The sequence below is a fragment of the Eleutherodactylus coqui genome, chromosome 1 (genome assembly GCF_035609145.1).
Source record: "Eleutherodactylus coqui strain aEleCoq1 chromosome 1, aEleCoq1.hap1, whole genome shotgun sequence".
Taxonomy (NCBI): Eukaryota; Metazoa; Chordata; class Amphibia; order Anura; family Eleutherodactylidae; genus Eleutherodactylus; species Eleutherodactylus coqui.
In genome coordinates this window covers 121,912,321-121,939,003 of record NC_089837.1, presented here as the reverse complement: position 1 = coordinate 121,939,003, position 26,683 = coordinate 121,912,321, and the positions used below count along the sequence as shown (strand labels likewise).

Here is a 26,683-nt window from a genome sequence, read left to right as displayed (position 1 = left end):
TGCCGGACGAAAATCAACGGCAAACTAGAACCTCGCGGTTCTCATTTGTTGCTGGCTTGTGTTTAACCACATAGTGACCAGGCCAGATTTTGGAAATATGACATGTGTCACTTTAACCCCTTGAGTGGCAGGTTTCCTACCACCCTGTCGTGCCCACCAGGGCAGGTTTTTTAAAATGGTCTAATCATTGAATTTCAACTAGTTTTGCAGTTGCGTCTCAAGAGCCATAACTTTTTCATTTTTCCATTGACATGGCCATATAAGGGCTTGTTTTTTGCGGGACAAGTTGTGATTTTTTAAACAGGGGGGAGGAAAAAAAAGAAATGGGGGAAAAAAGAAAAAAGGGGCCATGTCATTAAGGGGTTAAATAATGTATTAACTTCCTTCTCTGGGTCATTAGGACGCACATGGATACCACATGTGTGATTGTATTTTTTATTCTTTACAAAGTAAAGGGAGACAAGTGTTTTTTTAATTTTTTTAATAATTTTTTTACTTTTTTTTTAATTTTTTTTTTTTTTTTTTGTCCCTTTAGGGGACTTCCACAGGGACCCATCAGGACCCCTGATCACATTCCAGGGGTCCGATGGTGACAGCCCTTTACATGCTGCAGTGACAGCCCTTTACATGCTGCAGTCACATAGACTGCAGCATGTAAAGGGTTAACACAGCAGAGATCGGAGGTTTTCTCTGATCTCTGCTGTAAGAGCTAGTACCTAGCTGTCCTCTGACAGCTAACAACCAGCTCTCCCTGCCACAGAGACCATCGGCTTGCTTCTGACAAGCCGATGGTCTCTATGGCAACCTGTAAACAAAGCAGGACATTGCCGACATGTCGGCAATATCTTCTGCTGGTTTTTCAAAGCCCTTGCACTGCTCTGTGTGGGACTGTGCAGGCAGAGCACACTGTCACAGCTTGTGGCAGTGTGCTCTGCAGCTCCCATAGTGATACATAGCCCGGAAATCTTCCGGGCTATGTTGCTATGAGCAGTGGAGCTCGTCACGGAACTTTTCCGGGCGTGCCACTCAAGGGGTTAACATAGAATAACTCTGTAAAGGTTTTGCATGTCCAAGTGATTCTGACATTGTTTTTCGCCACATATTGTACTTCATTTAGGGGGTGAAAATAGGCTGATAGAATTTGTATAAATTTATTAAAAGTGCCAAAATTAAGAAGAATTTTAACATTTAGGAGACGTACAAATTTAACATTAATACACTGTCTAACACAGTTTTTGTAACCGATAAACAGATAGGCGGCTTATAGTAACTTTAGTGCGCTGAATTCAAATATGATATCCGTTTTTTTTCTGCCACATAAGGTTTTCCAGTTATGGGGAATAATGTAATCCAATTGCTGTTGTACTTTAGTTTTTGGAAATCTGCCCATACAATTAATCCAGTAGCTCACCATTAACCTTGCTTAATAAATGGAATAACAATAGTGATTGCGCAACTATTTTGCAATCGCTGTTACACACCGCATGCTGACTGAGTACTATAAGGGTAGGTTTATGTAACATATAGGGTATGTTTCCACGTAGCGGAAACACTGCAGATCCTCCATCAGTAAGTTGTAATTAATGAACTGTGTTTTTACAGGACTGGGACTATTTTTCAAAATGTAATAACAATATGCCTGAGCCACACGGATGTCTGAACAACCCAGACAATTTCTGCCGTGTCTGCAGACAGTTCACAACAAAGACACAGCGGAGGAAAATAACATCCTTGGTAAAGTGGGCCTATCACAAGTATTTGGGAATAAAGCTTGGTGGCCAAGATAAGTAGTGGCACCGTCATCATCTGTGTGTGATGTAACACTCATCTCACACAGGGGCTGAAAGACAAGAGTAGAAGGCCCTTCGCCATTTCAATGGTATGGTGAGAACAAAGAGACCACCATACTGACTGGTATTTCTGCATGACAAATATCATTCTGTATACTGGAGAAACCTTTGGTAACAATCTGTATCCACATATACCTTCTGCAATAAAACCTGTGCCTCGTGACGCCAGATTACCTATTTCTTATCCAATGGGAGGGTTGCTATTGGCCTGTGGCTGGACAGCATCCCTGGGACTACTATGGTGATCACTATTACTGCTCAGGCCAATATAGTGGACACTGTTACTACTGGGGCCCCTATAGGGGAAACTTACTAATGTGGCCAATGTGGGGGTTACTATTGCTACTGAGGCTACTATAAGGCCTCATGTCCACGGGGAAAATCAGATCCGCTGCAGATTCTCCATGGAGAATCTGCAGCGGGTCCCTCCTGCCCCGCGGACATGAGCGCTGAAAATAAGAATTTAAAAGCATTTACCTATCCGGCGCGGGCGGGGAAGGTCAGCTGTTCCTCACGGCCGGATCTTCTTTTTCGGCCGGCGGATGAATTCGACACGCCGGCGGCACGTCGCCAGCACGCCGTCGACGGGCCGCGCGCATGCGCCGGGCACATCCGCCGTGCCGAAGCAACAAAGATGCGGCCGTGAGGAAGAGAAGACCTTCGCGGTCCGCTCCGGATGGGTAAATACTTTTAAATTCCTATTTTAGGTCTCCCGCGGATCCGGACGGCTTCCATAGGCTTCAATAGAAGCCCGCGGGAGCCGTCCCCGCGGGAGACCCGCACGAAAATGGAGCATGGTCCAGATTTTTTCATGCTCCATTTTTTTTTAAATGCCTTTTATTGACCATCCGCGGGTATTTATCTACCCGCGGGTGGTCAATGCATCCCTATGGGATGCGGATCCGCATGCGGGAGATCCGCTGCGGATCTTAAATCATATTTTGCCCGTGGACATGAGCCCTAAGGGTCACTAGAGAGGGAGGACTGTTTCTTACAGGAGGAAGTCAAGATCCAAGCGTCATTTTCCACCAAAAATAGTTGTATTGTAATATTACGGCCCGTCTAAACTGTTATCTTCAATAAAGGAAATGGTTTGTAACTTAAAAATGAGATATTCTGCTAGTATTCAATGTCACCAGTGGAATCAGCAGGTTTTAATTTTACAGAAACATATCAATTAATTTCTGTTATGAATTTTTTTTTTTATTTGTTCCCCGATGTTATTAACATTTTGAGGAACATTTTGTTTTCCTACACTAAGATTGCAAAGGCTCATAGGTGTCGGAATGATAGATACCCCCCACATATGACCCCATTTTTTTTTAAATACACCCCTTAGTCTAGTTACTGAGGGGTGTCAGGAGTATTTTGACCCCAGTCTTTTTCAAGAATTAATGCAATTGATAAGAGAAAATATAAAATTTCAGATTTTTGCAAATGTCATTTTAAAGGCAGTTTTTTTTATATAATGCACATGAAAATGAGGATTTACATCCCATAATGGATACCCCTCTTTGTCCAGTGTTCAGAAACATACCCATTGTGGCCCTAATATTATATCAGTATGCACAACGGGGCGCCAACCGAAAGGAGCATCCAGTGGCTTTCAGAACAGACATTTTGCTTGAAGGTATTTTAGGTCCCATAGCTCACTTGTAGAGCCCTTGAACGGCCAAGACAATAGAGAACCTCCCAAAAATTGCCCATTTGGAAAACTAAATCCTAACAAATTCATCTAGGGGTGTACTGTGTATTTTGACCCCACAGTTTTTGAATGTATCTAAGCAATGCAGAAGGAAAAAACAAAATCACGATTTTCATTTTTTTGGCAATTGGGTCATTTTAAAAACTTTTTTTTTTGTACAGCGTACATATGAATGAAGACTTGCACCCCAAAATGGATACCCCGGATACCCATTGTAGCCCCAATCTACTTACTGGATACATGGCTAGGCCTGTAATGGTGGGCACACCCATTGGATTTCAGGGGACAACTGAATAAATTCCAGGCCCCGTTGCTCACTTGCGCAGAAAAAAAAAAGAAAAAAGACTGACTACCTAAAAAGAATCAACCCTACTTTTTGGCACTCCCTAAATCTTAGATAAAATTAATAATGTAAAACTGTGTGGTAGGTCTCAAACCAGGGGTTATTATGAAGGTCTGGTTGGCAACATGGTATCCCTCCTCGTCCCTTGCTTGCTGCAAACCAGACACTTTTTGAGGGGTATTTCTTGACCTCAACGTCATGGATGGGGTGTAAAAAGTGACGCTCTGTGAGGCTTTGTTATCTTGCTGCAGTGCGGCGGTCTCACACAGAAGGCGCTCAACAAGCTGCTCCTGGAACTGCAGTAAGGCGAGCGTTCCCGGGGCTTCTTGTAAATTAGGTAGGCATTACAAGTAGTGATCCAAATTAAGTAGAGCTATGCCTTTTTAAAGCATTGGGTGACGATGATCACGTGACCGGGGACTGCTCACCGAGGCCTCTGGTTACTGGTCCAGGCCAGCCGGGAGCAAGATTTTAAATTTCGCTGGCCTTCCCCGGCTTCTGTGCATGCGTCTGCCATTTTGCTGGCCGGCGCATATGCAGAAAAGGTCCTTGCATAACGAGATTGTCGGAGGACATCACGGAGGCCTTAGCCTCCCTCATAGAAACTTTCACTTTTTGAACCTTTTTTAATTTACTTTCATGTGATCACCGTTATCCATTAAATAACAGCGATCACATGACCGGGGATCGCACACTGCCGCCCAGGTGACAGCTCTAGGCTGTCAACTACTGGAGCTTTCATTCCTAAAAACCCCTAAAAGTTACATTCTGAAAACGTACACTCTCATGTTCAACAACCTAAGTTACCTGATCCGATCCACAGAAGCCTTCACCTTTTCAGTAATCCACAACAGATGGGAACCACAATTATAAGGAAAATAGGGTTGCGAAAAAGGATGTTGACGTAACAAGAAGTCCCATCCAAAAAAGTAATCGCACACCCAAAATGAAATGACCAACCTTTACTTAAAAAACACATATACTCATTAAAAAAACTTAAATCCAAAGACATGCCGTTTATGCTACAATAAGGCAAACAGTCATTACAGGCAACTTACAAGGACAAACCTAAACCTCCTAACAAGAGCAGCAACCAAAGTGCACATACAGTCCAATGGATAAGGATAATAAATAGAGATGAGCGAGTATACTCACTAAGGCACAGTACTCGAGTAAGTAGTGCCTTAGCCAAGTATCGGAGCGGCGGGGGAAAGCGGGGAGATCTCTCCCTCTCCCCCCGCTCACCGCCGCAACTCACCTGTCACCCGCGCCGGCCCCCGAATCTTTAGAGACAAGCGGGGAGATACTCGGCTAAGGCACTACTTGCTTGAGTAATGTGCCCTGCGAGTATACTCGCTCATCTCTAGTAATAAAGTATAATAAAGTGCAGAACTGAAAAGTCCCACATAGAATAGAAGGATCCGGTATTGGAAAGTAGCAAAAAAGTCCTAAATACCATGCATGCTCCAGAAAGTGGATGATAAATCCAGGCTGACATAGGCACAAAATATATGCCTGTAGTAGTGCCCCGAGCCCCACGCATATCGCCACTTTACATGTAACTTCCTAATGGAAAGGCCAAAAGCTTATTCACTGTATGCTGTAAATGATCTATTATTTATTTTCTTGGATGAAAATCTGTTCTGTTGCGATGATCACACAGATGCAGGACTTATTACAGTTAGGCCGCGTTCCCAAGGAACGGAAATCTCGCAGAATGTCCGAAGCAGGACCCCACCTAAATTCTACGAGATTTCTACAGTGGAAAGGCAGCTTCATTTTGAAGCGGCTGGTCCGCCTGTACTCTTCTGCCGAAATCTCTCCCCATAGAGAGAAGAGAGCCCGCAGCGGAGACGGCGATACAATTGACATGTCGCGGATTTGAATTCCGCGCCGCATGTCAGTGTCTGCATGGCTTGCCTGCAGCGGACTGTCCATAGCGTGTGGATGAGTTTTGCAAATCTCATCCACTTTGCTGCTTAGGCTCGGGGTTTAGAATGCATGCGGAATTTCAGTTCGGAATGTTCGCATGGAACTTCCACCCCATGTGAATCCAGCCTTAGACTTCACGCAGATGATGTGCGAAACGCAGGTGGTGGCTGGCCACACCTGAGGGTCTGTATGTATCTTAGCATCTACATCTGCTGTATTGTGCTTTTCTTCCCCGCTGCTATATATGGTGTTGCACTGTGAATGTTGGAGCTAGCTTGGATGAGTCCTATTACGATACCCGATGAGATCGAGCTACAATACTATACACATATTACAGGTCTTTTTGGTAACCTCACAATTTTGCTATTTCTTTATGACTTTCCTTCTGCCATTTTAGTGTATTGTTTCAATAAAGAGGTTATCAACTTTCTCTTCTCTTGCTGTGTACAGCCTCATGAAGCACAGTGTTAAAGAAGCAGAAATAAAGTCCTAAGCTCTTGCTCACGACCTGAAGGTTGTGAGTTTAATCCCCACGTGGTTCAGGTAGCCGGCTCAAGGTTGACTCAGTCTTCCATCCTTCCGAGGTTGGAAAAATAAGTACCCGGCTTGGTGTGGGGGGTGGGAAGGTTAATAAATTATTTACTTGAAAGCACTGCGGAATAAGTTGGTGCTATACAAAAAAGCTGAGCGGAAACCCTATTATAGTCAATGGGGTCCTGAGACGGAGCCATTAAGCCACGGGAAATTCGCTTTCTTGCACCCCGAATGGAGCCAGGTAGCAGAACCCCGGACACAGATGTGAAACCACCCTAAGTCCTTATTTGTAGGTTTTGAGAGGAGAGGGCCACGTCTGTGATGCCGAAGGATGAGAGAATTCGTAACAGGATGGAGTAGTCGCCTGTGTCAAGAGTGGAGAAAGAGGAGCACAGTAATGTTGTGAGACTTTGGCAGGTATCAGATCACTAGTGACCTTGCTTAAAGGGGTTGTCCCGCGCCGAAACGGGTTTTTTTTTTTTTCAACCCCCCCCCCCGTTCGGCGCGAGACAACCCCGATGCAGGGACCTAAAGAAAGCTTACCGGAGCGCTTACCTTAATCCCCGCGCTCCGGTGACTTCTATACTTACCGGTGAAGATGGCCGCCGGGAACCTCTTCCTCCGTGGACCGCAGCTCTTCTGTGCGGTCCATTGCCGATTCCAGCCTCCTGATTGGCTGGAATCGGCACGTGACGGGGCGGAGCTACACGGAGCAACACGGAGCCCCATAGAGAACAGGAGAAGACCCGGACTGCGCAAGCGCGGCTAATTTGGCCATCGGAGGGCGAAAATTAGTCGGCACCATGGAGACGAGGACGCCAGCAACGGAGCAGGTAAGTATAAAACTTTTTATAACTTCTGTATGGCTCATAATTAATGCACAATGTATATTACAAAGTGCATTATTATGGCCATACAGAAGTGTATAGACCCACTTGCTGCCGCGGGACAACCCCTTTAACCACGTAAGGACCTCACTGTTTTGGTCCTAAAGAACCAGGCAATTTTTAGGGATTTTGCTGCCCTATTTTTTTTCTTCAGCTACCAAAATTATTTATGGAGCCAAAATTATTTATGCAGCCGCCCCCCCCCCCCCATCCCCCCTCCGTGTCATATAGGGCTATTTTTTAAAATCTTTTTTTCACTGACTTTTGTTTTAGTTTTATTAGCGGTAAAAAAAATGACTTTTTCAATTGAGAATTATTTTAGCATAAATATACTAATTTTAAAAATAAAGTACAGGAATAGGTTCCTCATTTTGTTTTGATATATAATTTGTATAGTCTCAGATTACAAGGTGGAAAAGGCAACAATTTTAGTTGGCATCGGCAGTGGGTCATTCCCTTTTTTATGTATATATTTTTTTATTTTATTTTGTAAATTTTTTTTTAAACTTATTTTTGTAATTTTTTTTACCATCTATGACACCCATGATGTCATGTAAGACCTCTGGGGGACATTTACATGGTCCTTGTTTTTTAATTTCACACTTTTCCACTGTAGATGGGGCATCCATAGGAGTCCCAGTTACAGGGAAAAGCATTCCCTGTAGTGACAGTAGTCACTGGCAGAGCTGATCAGGGTCTGTAGGATCCTGCAGCTCTGCTACAGCAGGGGATCCCAGCGGTCATGTGATCGCTGTACTTCCAGTCTTTAGTACATAGAGCTCATTGAGTGCTATGTAGCCTGGAAAGAAGGCAAAAGCAGTCAAAAACACTTCTACCTTCTGCTCTGGGTCCTCGGCCAAGGACCTGACCTGCAATTCTGGCATGTTTTTTATTCTATACAGCATTCACGGTGCGGTAAAAATAAATATTAAATTAATTCTGCAGGCCGGTACGATTATGTCAATAGCAAATTTATATAGGTTTTCTGTTTTTGCAACTTTTTTACACTTTACACCTGTTACAGGATACCTTGGCGCAGGGAAGCAGACGCGCCTGTGCTTTACTATGCAGTGAAAAATAAGGCAGACGGGTCGGATAATAAGGCAATAATAATATTGTTTTGGTCGGCGGCGTTCTTGGCGGTGTCACTGCTAAAGCCTGTGATTGGCTGAGCAGCTGTGTGTATAACAATGGCAGCATCTCTTGGACCCACATGACTGCACTGGGAGGTCGTTTAACCCCTTAATGCCACAGAATGTAAGCTTACGTCCCAGCTGGGCGATACTTAATGCAACAGTATGTAAACTTACACCGGGACACGGGTCATGTATGTCGGAGCCGGAAGTTTTCTGTAACGACTGCACAGTCCTGCGATCAACTACCTATCCTGAGGCTACAGCAGGTATTTGCCTGGAAGCCCCCTTTAAGAGAGCACTACTTTTTCTCTTCCACTATCCCCTGCCTATTAGTTTCAGTCCAGTATAAACCATTTAATCCCAGCAGCTGGCACTGTCTCCCATGTAGTTAGCACTACGGTGCAGCCAGCACACTGCTCCCTCTTCCACCAAAACACCGGCTTCGGGAGATATTTAAAGAGACAAACCTGCCATAAGCGGTATGGGAGGCGCCATCTTGTGCCGGAAAGAGAGAGGTGACGTAAGGCGAGCGGAGGAGGAGCCTCCACGTGATACACGTAACCCTTACAAGCCGTATCACTAAGAGCGCTGGACACTTCCGCTTGAGTTTGCATGTATCCTTCCACCGCTGGTTGGTGCAAGCTCACGTGTAAAACTGCGCGGACTATCTGAGCAGAAGTGATGACGTGTGTGCGGTAGTAGGAGGACGTAGTTCCGTTGGGGGCGGGGCTTGTGGAATTGCATACGCTGGCAGCTCGGCGGCTCGGTACTTACAGCTCAGCACACACCCAGTGGTGACCGCTCCGCTCTTCCTCCGCTCTCCCGTTAGCAGCTATGGTGGCCAAACAGAGGATCAGGATGGCGAACGAGAAACACAGCAAGAACATCACACAGCGGGGCAACGTGGCCAAGACCGGGGTAGGTGTGCGGGGAGGACGCCGGCGGGGTGTGTATGTGTGCCCGGGCTAACGTGTGTCTCTTCCCTGCAGCGGAGCACGGTGGACGAGAAGTCGTCGGTAGGACCCTGGTTACTGGCGCTCTTCATCTTCGTGGTGTGCGGCTCCGGTGAGTACAGCCGGCGTACGGGGGAGCTCCATCCTGACAGCCGGTGACGTTGGCACTCGGACGGCGGGCACACTGCCTGCTGGCTGGGCACGGTTATGCTGTTACAGTGTAGGATATATATATACATTGTGTTTAGTGGGTTGTACATCCATTCTTCTGTCTTGCAGTCTAGTATCGTTCGCTACATTGTTGCCACGCTAAAACAATTGCGCATTAGTATATTTCTTTATTATGGCGTAATGTATAGTGCCGTATGCTGCGCCGTACAATCCTCCATACATGTTTAGAAACAGACAGATGATGGCGAACTCCCAAGATCCTCTCCGTAAATGCTTTTTCTAATGTGTTAATGGGTATTTTTAACGAAAAACGTACAGAAAATGAAGTATTAGCTTTTTTTTTTTTTTTTTTTTTAATTTTTTTTATGCACTTGTGATGTGTATTTTTAAAAAAATGTATCTTTAGCGCATACAAATAGGCGGTATGGAGCGCCCCCCCCCCATGGGGTGATTTGGGGACAGCTGCTGAAAACTGCGCTACGACTGAAACCAAAGGAACCGTCACTTCTATTGTGTTCTACAAGTTTCCCTTTGGGGTTGTAGAATAACGTAACTAGCTGCACCATTCTATACTCTATAAGGGGAAGCTTGTAGAACGGACAGTGAAGATATGCGTGAGTCACAATAGAGGGGGCGGTTCCTTTTGTGTCATTTCGGGGATTCCATCACAGCGCGGTTTTCAGCCGCGGTCACCGAGCCCGTAGTATAGCACCATGTGAACGCTCCCTCAGCTGTTGTGGCGTAGGATCAGGACACAGCCTGTTGCAGATGGAATGTGAAGGTTGCTTGATGGACCCCTTTGACTTATAATGGGGGTCTCTTGAGCTGTGGCGCTGGATCTGCGCCCGGGTAGTTTTTGGGGCACAGATGTGAACGTAGCCTGAAATCTGTCAGTGTTGGATGCTACTTAGTGACTGTTACACTTGGGCTCTCCGGCCGTATGTCAGGATGGAGTTGCCCTTTACCATGTCTGACAGGCGAGTCCGTCCACATGGTATAATGTCACCGATGCCGGGAAGCACTTGTTACTGGGTGGGCTTTAGGTCCTCCATTGGTTGGTCCTCAGTTGCCCGTATACGGGGGATGTTGTAGAGTCTTAAGAGATGACTAGACCATCTCAGAGTCCCTCCTTGGTGAGCCTGTCAGTGTCACCCAAGCTGTCATGATCCTGTGACAATGCGGTGGATGTGACATGCCACCACTGGAGGGATGTTCATGTGGCATTGTGTTCCCTACACATCAGGGATTGTGACACCACTGCAACAGAGCCATTCCCTGTCATGGTGACAGCTGGGATGGAACCCCAGAAGGAAAACCACTGTAGAAGCACTTGGTCACCGGATTCCTGCTGGAGGCAGTCTTCCAGCTGACACTGATGGCCTCCTGATATCTGGGATGGTGATCAGCCACATCCGTATCTTATTCCTTCACCTGTGGAGTGGTTAGGACCATATTCTCCAACGATGAAGCAGAAACCGGTGTGTCTAGAAGGAAGGCATCGGCTGCCATAACATTAGTGACATGGAGGTGTTGGGTCATTACTAGGACTTCTGGGGTGCCTGCACCTCTGCTTCCCTCTGGCTGGGCCAATAGTGGAGGGGTCTCAAGCATGTTACATTCCTATGCCATATGGAAGGCCCTTTGTTGATGGGTGCCCTCTTTGATGCGCCATGTTACACTTTATTATAGGGGTACTCTTGTAATAACTGATTAGTGAGTGGTTTTGACTTGCTCGTATTTGCATTGCTGCTGGTTCATTGAGGTGTCCAAGTATATTTGAGCCACAGGTTACAAAATCTGATCTTTGTGCCATTGAAGTCCGGCACGTACAGGTCACCGACACTCTGGAGCTCTGCCTCCGCTATCTCCTCCTCGTAGTGGAGCGTCATCAGAATGAGGATTCTTTGTAACATGTTGGGACTTTGAAACGTTTCATGTTTGCATTTTATACAACAGATTGGACCCGGTCTGACATGTTGGTCTGCTGTGCTGGTAGCCGATCACGGATGATGACTACATTAGGGCTTGGAATCCTGCTTTCTGCAGCCCCTGATAGCATTTACAGTGTCATACAGAGGTGTGCCAATGCCAAAATAGACTGCTACATTGAATATTAGTCTTCCTCTAGAGAACTTCTTGAGGTGCGGATGTTCTAGAGGACCTGCATGGTGCAGAGAACTACCAACGCCAAGGCTACATGAATGCCATCTGCCAAGCTCTAGCAGCTGTAATGGGCGCATAGCTGGTATCTGAAGTTAGTGTGCAAGTTACCATATGGTAATGGGTGAGCTACTGTAATGGCATGCAGTGGGGTGAGCTGCTTGTCTCCTACAGCCACATCACCACTGATTCTAGCACAGTATGTGGGTTGTTCTTTTTTTTTTTTTTTGGGGGGGGGGGGGGGGGGGTCTCCTTTTAGGCCCCCTGTACTCATTCAGCCACTTCTGTCAAGTGGCTGCTATCTGTTACTGGAGGTCATGGACACTGAACAGTGGAGACCACCCACTTGATAGATGGTGTTGAGCTCCTTATGTAACGGCAGCTGATTGGGGTGGGTTTAGAAGAAATGATTAAGTGGGTAGGGATGCAGCTGTGAAGGGTTTACAGTGTAATCTACAATACTATTGGGGCGCTTGACCATCATAGGTAATAGTATGTAATAATAGTCAAATTTCAAAGTGTCTGCACAGAATTTCTAGCAAATGAAATGCGCCTAATAGCAATATAATAGAATCGTTACAGTATGCCACATAAGGACTAAAGTGTCGTGGGGTGCAGGGCTGTAACCAGAAACTAGGATTTGCATCAAGTCACATAATGTGTAAAAATCATTACAGTGTAACTGTAAATACAAATACTTATCACGTGTCTGTAGGGAGAGCTGAAACGGCAGATGGGGCCCCACGTATGTTACCTACTATGTCAGGCCTCACTACAAACATATGCGTTAAGTATTTGTGTATTTACAATTACACTTTACTGATATGTATTCATGTGTGCTTGATGTGTATCTCAACTTCTATTATGTGAGGATGTCTGATTTATGATCTTCCATCCAGTTTTTTTGAATGCCACGAAAAAAAACAAACTAGTGTTCTGCACTTTTTTTGGTTTTGTAGAGGTCTGCAGCCTGCTGATCAGAGGATGTGATGGAATCCTCTTTAAAGTGCAGGTTTTTTTTTTTGTGTCCTCCTATAAACCCAGCTCTCCCTGCTAGAAAACAAACTCATACTCTCCTGTCCTCACTGTATCGCCCTGCGTCCTCGCTTCCATTGTTTACAGGCTGCAGCCCTTCCTATTTACGGGAAGCCATTGGCTGCAGCAGCCTGTAAATATGTCGCAGTGGCACGGGACACAACGGGAAGAGGTGAATATAGAACTTTGTTTGTGGCGGCAGGATCTGGGTTTTATGGGGGAAATCTGACAACCCCTTTTAGTAGTTCACCTGTTACCATATGGTAACAGGTGAACTTACTTCCGTGAGATCGGTGGTGTTCCCTCAGCTGGTAGCGATTGGCAGAAGACTTGCAGCAAGATGGCATTTATGGCTGAGTGCATATGAAGTGCTAAAAGTAATCTTGGCATCAGTAGTTCTTTGTACCGTGCTAAACAGTATATGGTGTCTTGTCTGGAGGGTCTTATACCCTAAGGAAATGTTCTGTGACCACAGTTGGTGTCTGATCTTTGTGGCTGACATCTGTCCACTGTAGTAAACTAGTTTTGGAATGTCCTATAAATATTTTCTATTTATTAAAAACATTGGTACCTGGTATGTAGAAACGGCACTAGAAAATCAGATCTTGCCTTTCCCCTGCATTAGACAAAGTATCCTTAAGCTGCTTCTTCAAGGCTTACAGTACAGGTTCACCCACTATCTGCACATGCTCAGTAGTGAAGCTGCTGCAGAGGAAGAAGCCAGTGGGCTTAATGAGATCAGATTTGAGGTCCTCTAAACAGAAGAATGTAATAGTATTTAACAAATTCATAGACTGCTCAAAAGTCATTTACTACACTTCTGTTCAACTTTTTTTTATTTTGACTTACTAAACACATAGTGTACTGCAGATTTACAACTTAGTGACGGGTCCTGAAATTGTATTCCAATAAATATTTAGTTCTAGTTTGGTGATTTCTTCCAATCCACTGTCTGACCTCTGAAGACATTATGATTTAAGGCTGTACAGCTCTGATGTTGGAAGACGTCCGTCAGGGTTCTCTTACTGTATATTGCCAGCCTCTCTGCTGTTAGAGCCTATCCAACGTGTCACCTCATGCAGTACTGGCTTTAGCCAGCATATAGCGCCATTGTATAACAGCAGAAAGAGAGTAAGCCCCCTAGGAAAACCAGGATACAAATTGGATTGGAAAGGGTTAATGCAGTGAACTTATCACTTAAACATATGTCATATCAAGGAGTTGGAGTCTAGAGGCGTCAAGATCTAAGTGGAAGTTTTGGCTTACTGACTCCACAGCCCTGCTAGGAAGTCTTAAAAAAAAAAAAAAAAATTGCACAAACTATCACTGTAGTTTGTGCTGGATGATAAACTTTCTGCATCTTCAGACACACTTGTCTAATTTACACCTCTTGCTGGTTGGCATTACACCTAAATTTAGTTGTTACATTTTAAGCAATGCCGCCTTGTAGAGCAAGAAGTAAAATGTCTAAAAATGCATAATGTAGTGCGAGGCGTGTACTCGAATTGTTGCATATTCTGCCACATTTAGCATACAGGCGGTGCTACAGTATAATATGCATCATATAGCTGCATGAATTCTAAAAGCTACACTTACAAACTTTTCTGCCTTGACTAACTTTTTTTTCTTTCTCTGTTCTCCACAGCAATCTTCCAGATCATTCAGAGCATTAGGATGGGCATGTAAACCTCTCTCCGGCCGTTCCAATTCTCCTGTGTGAAGTATAACATGGACTCTGATTTATTTTTTCTGTTAATTTGGACAACGAAAAACGGATTTCACAAAACTGCCTGTTCCAGAATGACGACGTAAACAACGATCATCCGAGTCATTCCAAACTATTCCACCAAAGTCATTCCAAGTTTTCTAATCCATACCACAGTGCCTTCAGAGAGCACCATATGCATAAGAGCAATAAAAGCAGGTCTGCTGTTGTGGAGCTACTTTATTCAGTGAAGCGTCAATCTGTGTGGAACTAATCTGTATGCAATGTAGATACCTGTAGTCCAAGTAGGGTTTGTGTCGAAAGCTATCTGTTTGTTAAATATTCTACCTTTTTAATGTATAAAATTTGGTTTTCTTTTTAATTTAAGAATCAAAAGCTGGAAAACTGAGTCATTGAATATTCTCTATATGCTGCAAGAAAACTTGTGTCGTGTTCTCGCTCATCTTCAGCCGTTTGCTTTCTGCATAGAGGCACTTAGTTCTCTAGAAAGACATCTTTTTATTCTTTTTTGCCAAAAAAAAAAAAGCACCTGTTATGTGCCACTCCCCAGGTGCCCACTAGAAGGGTGATCGAGAGCAAAGCTGCACAGTGGACTGCTATGGTCACTTACACGATGGGGAAGAGTGGGTGCAGACCTGTGTGATCACCCCAACCGTAGAGCTGTCTGTTCAAGCCGCTTTTGGCCTTTTTCAAAATACTGTGGACGCATTCTCAAGTCTTTTATTACTGTCTAGCCTATTTCTTTTGCATGCACAAGAACCCACTCTCTCTCCATTTTTACCGGTGGTTAGATATCTGAGCAACCATAGGTATTGTAACAAAATGTGACCTACCTAAAAAGCAGTGTACATTTGGTGCGTTTTGTAAAAAAAAAAAAAAAAAAGAAATTACAAATAAAACTTTACAAAAACTGTTGCAGCAGTGTAAGTCTGTGTCTTAGGAAACGGAGGGGGGTTTTGATACCTCTCCATGTTGGGATATGTCTTTAAAGTGTAACTTTGCAGTCAAAAATGGTGTACAACATACTATAACTCTACACCAAGTATACACGAGAATGGGGTGCAAGTACTCCAATGTGAACTATATTAATATTTATTACGTTTTGTATCTTTACAATGGCCAGGTATGCACTTGTAGAGAACGTGATACTGCCTTTAGACATGGGGGGGGTAATTCATTGTTCACCAGTCACAATACAACTGCAAAAACTCTCCCAAAAATGTCACTTAACTGTAGACTTTGAAGTTGTCTCATGTAAATATATGACAGAACTGTCGCCTTAAAGGGGTTGTCCCGCGGCAGCAAGTGGGGTTATACACTTCTGTATGCCCATATTAATGCACTTTGTAATGTACATTGTGCATTAATTATGAGCCATACAGAAGTTATTCACTTACCTGCTCCGTTGCTAGCGTCCTCGTCTCCATGGTGCCGTCTAATTTTCAGCATCTAATCGCCCGATTAGACGCGCTTGCGCAGTCCGGTCTTCTCCGTGTTGAATGGGGCTGCTCGTGCTGGAGAGCTGCTCCTCGTAGCTCCGCCCCATCACGTGTGCCGATTCCAGCCAATCAGGAGGCTGGAATCGACAATGGACCACACAGAAGACCTGCGGTCCACCGAGGAGGAAGATCCCGGCGGCCATCTTCGCAAGGTAGGTAAGAAGTCACCGGAGCGCGGGGATTCGGGTAAGTACTATCCGTTTTTTTTTGGGGGGGGGGGGTTTTCAACACATGCATCGGGTTTGTCTCGTGCTGAACGGGGGGGCTATTGGAAAAAAAAAAACCCATTTCGGCGTGGGACAACCCCTTTAAGTACACTTATTAACCTCCTAAGTGATATGACTAATTGTAGCCTCAAGAGCCAGGAAATTGTTTACCCTTTCATGTTCCAGTGGTCATAACTTTATTTTTTTTCATTGATTTACTTGACTTGTTGAAACAGTACATGCGTATTCAACAACATTTATTAGCTTTTTACATTGCGCCCCCCCCCCCCCCCCCCAAACTTATCACCATTGTTTTGCTATTTTTATAGCATTCAGTGGCTAAATATTAACTTTACTGTATGATCAGTAGGATTATGATTGCCAGATTTCAAGTTTCTTTTTTTTTTTTTTTTTTTTTTTTTACCACCTTTGCATTTTGCATAAAATCCTATGTATGTAAGATTTTATAGTATGGGTTAATACACATGTGGCATATATAAATGACCACAGATTACCCACCTGGATGGTGATCGCAGATTTTGCAATTGGGTCATATGAGACCGGCCTATAGTAGAATGCAATGGCTCATAGAGATATCACACAGCAGTACACTGAGTGTATATATTTAAAAAAATTACACAAGGCAATTTTATTTTTTGGTTTCCCTTTTTCCTCTCCACTAAGGATATTTAGATGCTACAGTCAGCAATGACTGCAGGGTTAATGGTGTAGAAGAGTGATTAGATGAGCCATTCCATACTCTTCTGGGGAAAACCCCATATGTTGCAACCAGAGAGCAAATCTGCCCTGAGTGATAAGGGGGTGGATATCATGAATCAAAATTCATGACCTGTCTCTCCTGGTAGAGGGAAGTATGCAGGAGAATCAGAGTTGCTCTGCTGCTGGCTTTTCTTCCCTTCCTCTTCACATACTGACTGAAACTGACAGTGAAAAATTCAGTATTCCTGTCTACACTTCAAAGGGCTGAAGCTCCGAGTTCTCTAAGGGCAACAGACATGCTTGATTTATTTACTGGCACCATAATTTTAAACCCCAATATAAATGTTGCCTCCAATAGACAATTGACCTTACCCCCTGCAGGAGAAGAGAAATTGAATATATTCTGCTATAGGGGGAGAAGGCCACACAGCTTGCAAGAAAGCACATTGAGCACTTGGCTGCCTTCCCACTGTGACACTGCTTCTGTGAATTAGCTCAGGGCAGTGACTGGTAGTACCTGCTTTTGAGGTGGCAAGGGCCCTTATGATGCCCAATTGTCAGTAGATGCCTACAAAGCTATGAGGTGCATAGTGCTAAAAAAAAAATAAAAAAAATTTAATGGGATCTGGAAACTGGAGTTCTCTGGTTGACCAGATCCATTTGAGTATCACCCGGACTCTTAAGAGCCTATAAACAACATGCAGAAATTTGACAAAAACCAAACCTTGTTCCGTCGTTGGCTTGCTTTGGTCATATTGTAGACAGTGGAGGACGGTTCCTATTGCAGCAGGCTGTCTCCCAGTCAGATGTGAGTGGGTACAATGGCTACACCTTGTCAATCATCTCTGCACCCTTCCTCCAAAACATCACCGACTGTCTCTCCGCTGTCTCTAACACTATGTCCTCTCTCTACCTAAAACTAAACCTCTCTAAAACTGACACTGGTATTTCTGCCCTCCACTAACCGACCTCATCCTGACATCTCCATCTCAGTGTGTGGCGCCACCATAACTCCTAGACAGCATGCCCGCTGCCTTGGGGTCATATTTGACTCTGATCTCTCTTTTGCCCCCTACATCCAATCTCTGGCCCGAACATGTCAGCTGCACCTCAAGAACATCGCAAGAATCCGCTCTTTTCTCACTGTGGAGACGTTAAAAACGCTTATTGTCGCCCTCATCCACTCCCGGCTGGATTACTGCAACTCGTTGCTGATCGGCCTCCCCTGCACCAGACTCTACCCTCTCCAATCCATGCTGAATGCTGCAGCCAGGCTCATCCTCCTGTCCAGCAGCTACTCGGACGCCCCTGCCCTGTGCCACTCACTGCACTGGCTGCCCGTTAAATACAGAATTCAATTCAAACTCGCTACCTTCATCCACAAAGCCCTCCACAGTGCAGCGCCACCCTATATCGCCTCCCTTATCTCAATCCATCAACCAGCCCGGGCTCTCCGCTCTGCTAATGAAACCAGACTGAGTGCCCCTTTCATTCGAACTTCTCATTCCCGCCTCCAAGACTTCTCCAGAGCAGTACCGGTTCTCTGGAATGCACTACCAAAGGCTACCCGAGCAATCCAGGACTCGCAGAACTTCAGGCGTGCTCTAAAAACGCACCTCTTCAGGGAGGCATACCGAATTCCCTAAGAAAAAAACCTCTCTGTACTCCGCCTGATAACATGCTCCCCGACCTACTGACTGCAATCCCTGCTAGCCATCATAAACCGCTCCTGCAGTCACACCGTTTCTGCCGTCACACGGCTAAATGTCTGACCATTGTCTATGTGTATAACATCGCTCACACTTCGCCATACCGTGCACATCAGCCCCTTTACCTTCTGTCTCACCCCATTACTTGTAGTATGTAAGCTCGTTGGAGCAGGACCCGCACCCCTATTGTTTCCATCAACTGATTACTATATGTAACCGTGGTTCTGTAATGTTTGTATTTTGTCTCTCTGTATTCCCCCTGTCTATGTAAGCACTGCGGAATATGTTGGCGCTATACAAATAAAGTTTATTATTATTATTAATTATGAGACAACAGGGTTAAACTGAGATTTAAACAATTAGCAGAATATGTTCTGAAATTACAAAAATACAACATTTAGGCCGCCTGCACATGGGCGGAAATCCCGCGGCGGTATTTCCCGCGGGATTTCCGCCACTGAAAGTTTGCATAGGAGTGCATTACAATACGCACTCCTATGCAGACGGCCGCGGTTTGGCCGCGCGAAATCTCGCGCGGCAAACAAACCGCGGCATGTCCTGTTTAGTGCGGGGCTCGCACTCACCTGGCCGCCGGCTCCGGTCTGCGCATGCGCCGGCTGCGCGGCAGCCAGCACATGAAAGAGCCGGGGCCGCCAGGCGCGGGTGAGTACGTGCTCGTCACTGCAGGCTCTCGGGTCGGGTCCCGCGGCGAGAATTCTCGCTGCCGGATCCGACCCGCTCGTCTGCAGGCGGCCTTAGTTGGTAAACCGCTCACCAATCCAGTGTCAATTATGTTCTGCAGCAGGGTATCTTTCTCCATACAACGGGGTGCTGGCTGTAAGCAGCGCTGTTAACCCTTTGAATTTTTCAATTCTGACAGCGGCATTTAAATGTAATGACCGAAGTGCGGGATCCTGTACAGCCTCCCCTGTGATGTAATCGTGGGTTGTCTTGCAGGTGTCATGGCAGCTGGGGGCCTTCTGAAAGGCTCCAGGGCTGTCGATGCAAACTGCGTATCAGATCGTGGTAAAATGTAATGCTATGGCATTACATCATAGTGCAGGAGCGATCAAACCACTGCAAGTTCTTGTCCTTCATGAGGACTAAAAAAAAAGTATTAAAAAAATCTAAACAAAATACATATTTTGGTATCACTGCGTCAAAAGTCCGATCTATCAAAGTAACGCATTTACCCCACATGGAACATTGTCAGATAAACAAAACTAAATACTAGAATTGCGCTGTTTTTGGGTACATTTTTTTGTTTTGTTTTTTTTTGCAGAGGGGAGTAGGAAGTGCAATTTCATCCTTCGCCTCAGGCTGCAGCAAAGCTTTGGGCACCCACAGGGCCTTTGTAATGACCCATAGGCTCTCCGTGTGCTGCTGTGTGATTATCTCTATGAGCAATTGTATTCTCCCTGAGGCCGGTCTCACACCCGATTACAATTGTGGAATCGTTACGCACTCGGATGATCTATGATATTCCGCACACATTGAAAAAATAGAACATTCACATGTCCGCGCGGATGAGCAGATAGCGATTGCGCTTTCCGTGATCGGATTTAAGATTGAAGCACAGTCTATTTTTGTGAGAAATTCGCACGAACGGCTTCCATTGAAGTTAATAAAAACCGTCCGACCCGCGGATAGGCAGCGGGTACTCGTGTCAGCGTGGGAAAAACAAATATTTAGGGGAAAAAAAATCTGTACCGTGCACGATCAACGGTGAGACGACTACGGCATTACAGAAAAGTGAAGGTACGCAGGCTCGCCAGCCGAGGTCAGAGTCAGATTCCACTGCGGACTCCCGCCTGTGCTATCCGGATCACCCCTGTGAGACTGGCCTTGGAAGAAGGACATAGAGCATGCAATCCTACATACCATGTGAATAAGGTACAGAGGTGTAGTGGGGAGGTCTATAAAAGAGCCTGATTCCCAAAACACATGGCATAGCTGAGGTTTAGCTTTTCCACAAAAAAAGGGAGTTTAGCAATAGAGCATTATAAAGTTATTAAAATTTTCTACTACTTACCATGAACTTTGCTGAAAATGTTAGAATCACAGAAACCTCAAAATTCCAGCAGAATTTCCTATTGTAATTATTCGTTACACATCTCTTCATTCCTTCTGCAAATCACAATATGTCAACAGGATGTCTTGTAAATTTCAGGCGGCAGCTGTAATCGGAAACTCCACTATGTAACTGAAAACTACATATTTACACTTGCTTCAGGTTATTGTAACTGCAATTTTCCAACATTAGCTAGAGAATGTAGGAAAACAGTGCCACTGTGTGGACGGTCATGGGAACAGCTACTGTATTTAAATCTGAAACACTATCTGCAGTAACCACTAGGTGGCAATGTTTGGTGTTTCTTTATTTCTGCACAAAATAATAAAGGGAATAGTTATCAGTGTGAAGGGTCTAGAAGGAATGGCTTCTAATGTTACGTATCTGTTTTGTCAAAACCTTTTCCAACAACAACAGACGTATTGCCACAGGTACTGCTTTGAGCCTTCAGAATTGAGGAACTACGGTAGTGATTCAGAGCGGCCATCGTTGACCTGCATGCAGTGTTGTGGCACACACAGTCCATATCATCACTGAAAAGTAATAGGTTATATGTGAAGTACGAGGGTTGCTCTGGAATTTATGGCTCCTATCTTATTGTGTTGGCACAATGGCATTTAGCTGTCAGTCCACCATCAGGGCTGATGCTGCTATTGCTCCTCTATTTTTTATTTTATGTAGCTAGAGAGGATTGGGCTCTGCTCTGCATTAGCAAAGCCAGGGTTATTGCAATCTAGATTGATTTTGAATAGCTATCTAGGGATTTGATTCACCCAGGGATTATTGACTGAAGCATTTTGTGCACTGGTTTTCAGTGCCAAGAGTCTATACTTCAGATTTTTTTGCATTTATACTATTCTATATATTTAAAGGGGTTCTGTCATAAAAAAAAAATCACTGCATCAATGAAAGGTACACATGATAGGCTAAATAATAATAATCTTTATTTGTATAGCGCCAACTTATTCCGCAGCGCTTTCAGGCATGGATAAATGCAAAACAATACAACAATTACAATATGAGGTACATTTGGTTTGAAACAAATGGGTTGGGGGTGGTACAGGAGGCGCAAGGGAGGGGGTGGGCAGGAGCAAGGCATGGGAAATGCAGCCAAATAAGGGATTTTATGTGGAAATCAGTTATTAGAAGGCAAACATGGTGGGGAGATAAGGAGATGCAGGGGTAGAGGTTGTATGCCATAGGCAGAATGGAAGGTGTGGGGATCCATAGGGAGGGGCAGGGGACCAGGTCAGGAGATTTGGTATGCTTCCCTGAAGAGGTGCGTTTTTAATGCACGTCTGAAATTTTGTGCATCGGGAATTGTCCGGATGCCTTGGGGTAGAGCGTTCCAGAGGATGGGTGCTGCTCTGGTGAAGTCCTGTAGGCGAGCATATGAGGTTCGTATTACAGGGGTGTTTAGTCTGAGTGTGTTAGCCGATCGGAGTGAGCGGGCTGGGTGGTGTACTGACAGCTGACAGGAGGGAGGCGATGTATGGTGGCGCAGCGCCATGCAGAGCTTTGTGAGTGAGGTAGAGGAGTTTAAATTTAGTTCTGCAGTGGATGGGCAGCCAATGCAGTGACTGGCATAATGTAGATGCGTCTGAGTAACGGCTGGATAGAAAAATGAGCCTAGCTGCCGCATTTAGTATGGATTGGAGTGGAGCGAGTCTGGTGCGGGGAAGGTCCATGAGTAGCGAGTTGCAGTAGTCAAGCCGGGAGTGGATGGGGGCAACCACGAGTGTCTTTAGCGTGTCCGTGGTGAGGAACGGCTGTATTTTAGCAATATTTCTGAGGTGCATGTGGCATGTTTGGGCCAGAGATTGGATATGGGGGGTAAAGGAGAGGTCAGAGTCCAGTGTGACCCCAAGGCATCAGGCATGCCTTCTGGGGGTTATGATGGTGCCAGACACTGGAATGGAGATGTTGAGGGAAGGTCGGTTAGAAGGTGGAAAGACAAGGAGGTCAGTTTTAGAGAGGTTAAGTTTGAGAAAAAGGGAGCACATAGTGTTAGAGACAGCTGACAGACAGTCGGTGATATTTTGGAGGAATGGTTCAAAGATCTCACGAGAGGAGGTGTATAGTTGGGTGTCGTCAGCGTAGAGATGATATTGGAGGCCGAATTTGTGGATGGGTTTGTCCAATTGGGGCAGTATAGATAGAGAAGAGAAGGGGACCAAGGACCGAGCCCTGGGGTACCCCAACAGCGAGAGGAAGTGGAGCGGAGATAGAACCAGCAAAGGAGACACTGAAAGAGCGGTCAGAGAGGTAGAAAGAGAACCAGGAGAGAGCAGTGTCCTTTAGACCAATAGAGTGGAGCATAGTGAGAAGGAGGTTATGGTCAACAGTGTCAGATGCAGCAGACAGGTCAAGGAGGATCAGTAGGAAGTAGTCACTTCTCCACTTTTCCGTCATCAGGTCATTTGATACTTTTGTGAGGGCAGTTTCGGTGGAGTGTAGAGAGCGTAAACCAGACTGGAGGGGGTCAAGGAGTGAGTTGTCAGAGAGAAAGCGTGTAAGGCGGGAGTAGACCAGGCGTTCTAGTAATTTGAAGATGAAGGGGAGGTTTGAGACGGGTCGGTAGTTGGCAGCATCAGTCGAGTCCAGGGTTGTTTTTTTAAACAGAGGGGATATGATGGAGTGTTTAAATGAGGAGGGAAAAGTGCCAGAGGTTAGGGAGAGGTTGCAGATTGTAGTGAGGTGAGTAATGAGAGCTGGGGAAAGGGACCGGAGAAGGTGAGAGGGGAGAGGGTCGCTAGCGCAGGTGGTGGGGCGGGCAGCGGAAAGGAGCCTGGAGACTTTTTCCTATGTCGGTTCTAATGTAAAGAGTAAGTGCTGGAGGCAGTGCTGAGGGAACTGTGATCGGGGCTAACCAGGCTAAGTTTTCAGAGATTTCTTTTCGGATGTTGTCGATTTTTTCTTTGAAATAGGCAGCTAGTTCTCCAGCAGTCAGGTCTGTCACAGGGGCCTGTTCTTGAAAACGTAGTTTTACTGGATGGAGTTTCGAGACTCGATGGAATACCGTAATGTCTATAACTCCTAATTACACAAGATCCCAGAAGGGGGTCCGCATTGCAGGTAGATTAGAGCCATTCCCACAAAGAGGAGTTCCGGGTCAGCATTTTTGAGGATAGGAAGGATGACTCCTTGTCTCCCTCTTTCTTTCTTTTTTTTTTACTTCTGTCTCTCTCCACCTCCCCTCCCTCAGATTTTCTGATGTTCCCCTCTCCCCCTCCCCTCCAATTAGCGTTTTTTTAGAATAGGGACAGTTGTCCAACAGAGAGGGAAAGTTCTGGTTTGTAGTTAAATTGATTTTTTTTGTTTTTTCTAAGTCAATTAAAGATAGGAAATAACAAAGCTGAAGGTGGACTCTTTCATCACTTAAAGGAATGGGATGGTGGGTTCTAACTGGGAGCTTACGCCACCCATACATTAATGTATATTCCACCTACTTGGTTCGGCAGTAGAGAACCAAATGGGCCCATCTGGTTAGCAGTTTTATGTAACCCATCAGCAATGTCAAACGTGCATTACCAAGTTTGTTTTGACTTATATGGTTCCTGACGATTTTGAGCTGTCCAAATGAAACGCGTTGAACCCCTTTTTTATTCGGACTCTTGATCCATCTAAGTGAACCTTGACTCTTTCTTTTTATTATGAGCCTCTGAATGTTTGACTTATTTAAGTCATACAGTGAGCCATATCTGAAGTGCTACATGCTACATCTATGGCACTTAGTTTATCCATCTAGTAATGGAAATTTGTCCGATTATCTGATTAGGAAATACTTGATACGTTATATTGTGAATTCTCTTTAGTAATCCTGGGAATAATATGAGATATTCTTTATTATGCAATATGGAGATATCAATACAGAGTAGTCTGTATAGGCAATATAGTGGATCAAAGCATTGGTATCCAGCACTAGCCTATGCAGCGAGGTATTCTTTATGGGGACCGCCATAACTCAGTAGTTGTTATTTTTCTCATTTTGCATATTGGGATTACGATACGATTCTGATCTATTATCCTAATTATCCAGTATACATATCCTTCAGTCCTCTCGTTTTCTATCCCGTAGAGGATTGCTTCTCATTTGGTTTATCCAATCCTGGGAATAGTCATTAGTTATTTGTTTGTACTAGCCCTTGTTGTTTTTATATTTAACATTAATAAAAATTATATTTTATATTATAGGGTTCTTTTTCTGTGAAGGGAATTTGTACTTATTAGATCCCTCTGCCTCGGTGATTGCACTATGGCAATAGAGTTTGAATTTGCTCACCAATATCCGGGCAATGCAATAGATGCAACAGGAAAAGTCTGACAAAATGACATCAGACCTGAAAGTACATATAAAGCAAAAGTGCGTAATTGAATTCCTCCACGCAGAAAAAAAATGCACCCACTGATATTCATCAAGGCTTGCTGAGACCAAACAGTGGTTGTCAGCACAGTGAGGTTCATCCCCGTGGATTATATCCATGGAACTTGTAAGGCCCTAACTATCGCATTGGAAATGCATTAGTCCAGCTATTCAGGTGGATGAGCTGATCAAGGCAATAACGTCACTGTTGAGATGTGCCACCCAATGCCTCACTGTGCTAATAAAGATTGTTTGGTCTCCGTAACAAGCTTTGGTTTATAAGTACCATCATATCAGACGCTATTTTGTCCGACTGCCCGTCTGCTGCCATCTGTTGCTTGGCAACAAAATTTACCGGATGTCGTCAGGAAGGTTTAAACTCCATTGCAATACCGCCGGCATCCGCTTATGATGTCGTATGTCAACATAGTAAGATAAGGTAAAGTCCCCTGTTGCACGCACTGACTCCTAGGGTGATGTCACATCATGATGTTTTCTTGACAGACTGCTTTTGCGGTGTGGTTTGCGTTTAACTTCCCCAATTATCATGAGTACCCAGTCAGCAAGCTGAGTACTCATCTCATTTTACTGACCTCCAAAGGATGGGATGCTGAGTGAACCTTGAGCCAGCTACCTAAACCAAGCAGGGATAGAACCCACAACCTTCAGGTCGTGAGCAAGAGCTTAGGACTGCATTTTTGCTGCTTTAAAACTCTGCACCATATGGGGCTCTTTTAGTTTTCATTTTGGAGCGACTCTCTTAACACCCAAAAATGATAACCCCCAAGAGACGTGCTATATCTTCAGCTTTTGACGTGTTGTCCACTGCTGAACCTGATGGTTGTTGTTGGAATGACCTTCTAGTAGGTCAGATAGAAGCTAGCTACACTGATCAGCCATGACATTAAAACCACCTGCCTAATACTGTGTATGTCCCTTAATGCCATTAAACAGCTGTGACCCATTGAGGCATGGACTCTACAACACCTTTGAAGGTGTCCTGTGGTATCTGGCACCTACGTGGAGCCTCCATGGATCAGACTTGTTTTTCCAGCACATCCCACAGACGTTTGATTGGATTGGAATCTAAGGAATCTGGAGGCCAAGTCAACACCTTGAACTCTTAGTTATGTTCCTCAAACCATTTCTGCAGTGTGGCAGGTGCATTATCTTACAGAAATGGGTCACTGCCATTAGGGGATACAGCTGCCATAAGGGGGTGTATTTGGTCTGCAACAATGATTAGGTTGGTGGTATGTGTCAAAGTAACATCCACATGTATGTCAAGACCCAAGGCTTCCTTGCAGAAAATTGCCTAGGATGTCACACTGTCTCTAGCGGCTTGCCTTTCCATAGTGCATCCTGGTACCATCTCTTCCCCAAGTTCTTCCCCAAGTAAGTGATGCACATGCACCTGGCCATCCACATAAAAGAAAATGTGTTTCATCAGTCAAGGCTACCTTCTCCCATTGCTGACGCTCTTGTGCCCGTTGTTGGTGCTTTTATATACAGATCAGCGTGGGCTCTCAAACTGCTCTGTGGGTGCATAGGCTCATACACATTAGGCTCTGATGTGATGTGTGAACTGACATCTTTCTATCAAAGCCAACAATAACTTTTTCAACAACTTCTTCTGTGGACCAGACAGGCTAAACCACATACATCAGTAAACCTTGCTTGCTC

At 44.9% G+C, this 26,683-nt stretch overlaps 2 protein-coding genes across 2 annotated transcripts in view; one reads left to right on the top strand and one right to left on the bottom strand.

The window, feature by feature from the left end:
• The window catches only part of EIF2A (eukaryotic translation initiation factor 2A), a 44,606-nt gene extending 35,620 nt beyond the window's left edge, over nucleotides 1-8,986 (bottom strand). Inside the window, exon 1 of the mRNA XM_066599683.1 lies at nucleotides 8,855-8,986. Within this exon, the coding sequence (XP_066455780.1) occupies nucleotides 8,855-8,882 (28 nt within the window). The 5' untranslated portion in view covers nucleotides 8,883-8,986. The remainder of the gene's footprint in view (nucleotides 1-8,854) is intronic.
• Nucleotides 8,987-9,083: 97 nt separating this feature from the next.
• On the top strand, nucleotides 9,084-15,347 carry SERP1 (stress associated endoplasmic reticulum protein 1). The gene is made up of 3 exons (XM_066599695.1): nucleotides 9,084-9,305; nucleotides 9,377-9,452; nucleotides 14,352-15,347. Exons 1-3 carry the CDS (start codon nucleotides 9,222-9,224, stop codon nucleotides 14,390-14,392), a joined length of 201 nt encoding a protein of 66 aa, XP_066455792.1. The 5' UTR covers nucleotides 9,084-9,221; the 3' UTR covers nucleotides 14,393-15,347.
• The last annotated feature ends 11,336 nt before the right edge of the window (nucleotides 15,348-26,683 follow it).